Genomic DNA, 5,359 nt, shown 5'->3' with positions numbered 1-5,359 from the left:
ACATAAATGTTATTGATAAATTCATAAATTAATTAGAGTTTTAATTAAATTAATTAGATTTTTTAATTAAATTAATTAGATAATTTTGATAAGCACAAACAAACTTACACTATTTTCAATTGGGTGTGAATTTATCTTCTCTTGGAATAGGGGGCCGATGTCGTACGTTGCGCCGTGAGACTAGATCTTTTTTCCGGAAGTCTCGTTCTACTATGCCCCTGATTGTACTTTAGGATCACCTTCTGTTTGAAGGCTAGTTTCCGCAGGTGGACTATGCTTCTGACCTCGTCCGCAAGGTCTTGTTCTGCGTTTTCATTGTGTCCCCCAACGATTCTTCAGGAGTTTGATTCTCCAATTTCTATGGAATAATGGCTTCCAAGCCGCATGTTAACCGGAAGGGGTCTCGATTGAAGTTTGGGGTGATGTTCGGTATGATCAGAGTTCGTTGGCTTATAGGCCTTTGGATTCATCTAGCTGTTTCTTGAACCCTTTTACGATAATTTTATTGACCACTTCTACTTAACCGTTAGTTTATGAATATTTCATCAAGTTGAACTTTTAAAAGATACCGAGTCCCTCTAAAAATTTTTGGAAGCGCTTATCTATAAATTGAGTTCTATTATCGGATATTATGATATTGAATATTTTGAATCGGGTTATAATTTGCCTCCAAAAGAATTTTTGGGAAAATTTAATTTGAATATGGAAGCAAAGGAATTGTAGATTTGCGTATGGGGAGGAAGGGTGCTTCACCTCGTTGTGGGATCAGAGGAAGCAGAACTCGGATCCTGCGAGTTGTATCCCTCAAAATGTAAAAAAAATTACTTAGAAGAAGAAAAACGGAGGGTCCGAATTACACACTTCAGATTTCAAATTCCATCAGCTGCAAATCCGACCATGCGATTTGTGAAGCAAAATTTCATAACCAAAGAACTCGCATGATCCGAGTTGTGTACTCTGAATTTTTTTTAATTTTTTAAACATAAATCGGAGGGTCCGATTTATGTTCCGATTTGTGTACTCCCACAATTTTAAAAAGTACAACAAATTACCATGTTAAAGTATATCATTCATTTTGCTTCCATATCAAAAATTTTTAGCCAATTTTTTAGCATCGAATTATAATATCAGGTATTTTAAATCGAGTTATAATTTATTTGATTAAATTGTTTAACGTAACATTTTCGATATAAATTATTCGGTTACAAATTTTCATTATTTGTATATGTGCGAAATTGAGGTGGTGTTATTTTTCTCAACGATAATCTTGTCAATATTATTACAAGATACTTTTTCACAACTCAACAAATTTACCGTTCTTTTAAGTTGCTTGCAATTTTTCAACAAACTTATGTGTTCCAATATAAGTTCTTTTAAGTTGTAACAACTCTTTGAAATTAGAGGGAATTATTCATTATTAATACTCAATACAATCAATGTAGGAACTTCCAAATTAATCCAAAACTGAAATTGAAGCAGCTCATATTTTAATCCAGCTAAGTTCATATGCTAAATGTTTATTTGAACGTCATTATTTTAATAAAAGAGAATTTTTTAATAAAAAATATTTTTTTTATTATTTAGCATATTTAGTAAATTTTTAGTAGTAAAATAAAAACACTAAAAAAATAAAAAAAAATCTTTTTTGAGAAGCTGTAATTTACATATTTTTTAAAAGATTTTTTCTTCTTAAAAAAATATATTTTTTATGTAATAAATAAATAAATAAGTACTTTTATATCATTATACTCGAACATAATTGATAAATAAAAAGATCCTTTTATACAAGATATCCAAACATAAAATTATTTTTATGAAAATCTTTTAAAAAAATAATTCAAAAAAATATCTTTTCTTCAAAATTTATCAAAATTTTACAACATTCGAGGCAAAATTTCAATAGCACCCTTTAAAATTCTCGTAATTGCTCAAGTCTATCCTCTCCAAGTTAGGGCAAAACTAGTGACAACCAAATGAGAATTTATAACCAAATAATGTAATATCTAATTAAAATAAAAAATATAAAAATTTAATTATAAATTTAATAAAATTATAAAATTAATAAAATAATTAAGATTTTTTTACAAGACTTGTGCAACACACAGAATTTAAATGCATGTTTAAATTAAAAAAATAATAATGCCAGTTTTATTTTTAATAATGTCATTTTTTTAAAGATATATTTTTTATTGCATAAAAGAACTTTATATCTGGAGTACATTATGTTTTCCTGGAGTACATTATGTTAAGACAAAGAATTTTTCAATCGAGATGTTAAATAAAAATTAGGAAAAATTATTCTAAAAGACTGTTAGGAAAATTTAATTATTAAAAATGATCTTTAATACCAAAATTGCATCGTGAAAAAGATAATATATAATTAATGAATGAATACATTTAGATACAAGCAAAAAAAATTTTGCAACAACATACGTTTTAGTGTTTTTAAAATATTCATCTTTTAATATATAATGAGTCAATTTTTTAGCAAAATAAGAAAAAGAACTTTGATTAATCTTTTAATACATAATGAGTCGATTGTTTAGCAAAATAAGAAAAAGAACTTTGATTATAAAAATAATGGTACAAAATATTAGCAAGAATGGATAGGAGAAAGAAAGAGCAAGGCATGTGATTATATGGAAAAAGACTAAAAAAAAAAGTGTGAATTTATATAATAAATATGAGTAGAAGTGAGTATAAAAGTATCTTTCCATATTTTGTAGCGGGAGTACGTACTCCTCATCCAGCGCCCCATGAGTTTGTTCACGCTGTGCTAGGGTTTCACTGCGCCGCCTCTATGGTTACACCTTTCTTTGTCTTTTCTCCATCAAAATCTTTTCTATCTTCTTCTACTTTCTTCTCTTAATTTCTTTTCCACTTAGTTCCCTAATTTTCGTTTTCTTTTCCAATTCATTCCTCTTTTAATTTATTTCGTTTTCTAATTCACCCATTCCATATATCTTATTTCTCTCTGAAATCATTAAATACCAATTCTGTTTTTCTCTACACCATGAGCAACAAATCAGAGACACAAAACCCTCATATAATTGATAGTGATCAGGAGGATGACTTGATCGTTTTAGCTTATGAAGATGTTTCTGAAGGAATTCAAGCTTGTACACGGAGCCTGTCTGGAAGAATGTTCTCAGATCGGATCTTTTCCGTAGGTACCATGGAAGGAGCTCTCTATGCAACATGGAATAAACCAGAAGGATTCAGAGTAGTCGAAAAATCCAGGAACCAGTTTCAATTTTTCTTTGAGAATGACTCTGATGTGACTCGAATTGAGAGAGGTTCACCTTGGTTATTCAAGAATTTTGTCATTCATGTTCGCAAATGGAAGCAGTCAATAAACATGGAGGATAATCACATCTCTTCTTTTCCTGTATGGGCATAATTTTGGGGATTGCCTGAACAATACAAAACACTTGAGGTTGGACGAAAATTGGGTGGGAGACTTGGTCAAATTGAAGATGTTGCTCTATTTGAAGTCAGAGGCAAAGATACACGCATAGTGAAGGCTTAAGTGGAACTGAACGGTGATAAAAGAGTGAGGGATACACTGAAACTGCTTGATCCTAATCAGAAAATGCTGGAAATTGGAGTACGCTATGAACGTGTAGGTGTGTTTTGTACTTATTGTGCAAAATTGGGGCATGAATCTAAGAACTGCCAATGTTTTATTGATGATTCTGCCCAAAACAATATCAAGGAAGATAAAGTTGGTGAATGGCTTAAGGCAGATCAAGTCGGTAGGCTTTTAACTGAAAAGAGAGCTTCCTTCAATCCTAACCAACCTCGGGATGGTTCTATTCCAGCTCAACCGAAGAAAAAATCTCCACCTGCTTGGCTTTTTGATAGTTTCTCAAAAATGAGTGTGCAAGATGATCAGAAAAAACAGAATAATGAAAAAATTGTTGCCAATTCGGGTTCTAGAGAAGAAAATGAGGGTGAATCAGAAAACACAGGTACAACTACTGATACTAATTCTTCTTCTAATACTTTATTGGAGATATCCTATCCCATGAATAATGTCCAACACAATAACAACGTCATATCCAAGCTTAAAAAGGAGAAGAAAAAGCCAAACCTGAAACAACTTGCCAGAAAGTCTGTGATAGGTTTCAAACGGAGGAGTGGAGGTAATGGTACTGAAGAAATTTCAAAGAAAATTTGTCTCAATAATATTACCTCTGATGCTATGACGGTGGAGGGTGCCAGCCTTCAAGTGGCACCCAAAGAAATATGAAATTGCTCTCGTGGAATTGTCGGGGTTTGGGGAGACCTCTGACAATCCACAATCTTAAAGGGATTTGCAAATCCTACTCCCCCGAGGTTGGTTTTATCTGTGAAACAAAAAATCAATATCGACAAGTTGAAGGAAAATTAAGATCTTGTGGTTTCAAGGAATGGTTTATTGTGGATCCGGATGGATTATCAGGGGGTTTGGCAATGGCATGGAGGGATGGTTGCACTGTTCAGATTTTGCAGCATGGTAGATTCTTCATTGCAGTATCAGTTCTGACAGCTGGTTCTAATGATCCCTATGGTGTTCTAGGTGTCTATCTCAGTTCAAATGATCAACATAGAATGGCTCAGTTTGCTGAATTAACTTCAGTCACGCAACAGTTTGATGGTAAGGTTGTGTTAATGGGTGATTTTAATGCCATTTCTAGTCAATTGGAGAAAGCAGGTGGGGGTGCTAAATCTCCTTCTTCTATCGAAACTTTTAACAGTTTTATTGATGATAATTCTCTGATTGATATTGGTATGGTCGGAAGACCATTCACTTGGTCGAATAGACAGAGGGGTGATGAGTTGATACAGGAAAGACTGGACCGATTTCTGGTAGGAGTTGATTGGCAGCAACTCTATCCCAATGCAACGGTTCTTAGACTGTCAGAATTAGGCTCGAATCACTCCCCTCTTCTCTTAGACTCTAATCCAAGAACTGAGAGATCTAAACGCCGATTCAAATTCCAAGAAAGATGGTGTTTCAATGATGAAATAAGGCAGATTGTTAGAGAGGTTTGGCACGAACAGATTGATGGTTCAGCCATGTATATCCTAGCTCAAAAACTAAAGCGTTGTCGACATAAGATTGTCAGATGGCAGCAAGAATACAGATCTAATTCGAAGGTGGAGATTGATTTGCTACAGTATGAATTAGAGGAACTTCGTTTAGCAGGAATTCATGGAGGCGACATCATTTCAGAAATAGAGGACAAACTTGAAAAAGCATTGCAAAATGAGGAATCTTATTAGAAAGATAAGTCTAGAGTCAAATGGCTCAAATCTGGCGATCAGAATACAGCTTTCTTCCATCAGAAATTTAGAAATCGAACCCGAAGGAATA

General features: G+C 33.0%; 1 protein-coding gene across 1 annotated transcript; it reads left to right on the top strand.

The window, feature by feature from the left end:
* On the top strand, positions 3,014 to 3,400 carry LOC107619924. The gene has a single exon (XM_016322155.1). It carries the CDS (start codon positions 3,014 to 3,016, stop codon positions 3,398 to 3,400), a length of 387 nt encoding a protein of 128 aa, XP_016177641.1.

Source organism: Arachis ipaensis, chromosome B10, assembly GCF_000816755.2.
Source record: "Arachis ipaensis cultivar K30076 chromosome B10, Araip1.1, whole genome shotgun sequence".
In the NCBI taxonomy this organism is placed as follows: Eukaryota; Viridiplantae; Streptophyta; class Magnoliopsida; order Fabales; family Fabaceae; genus Arachis; species Arachis ipaensis.
Note: the sequence above shows the minus strand (reverse complement) of the source record. Positions and strands in the feature narration are given on the sequence as shown.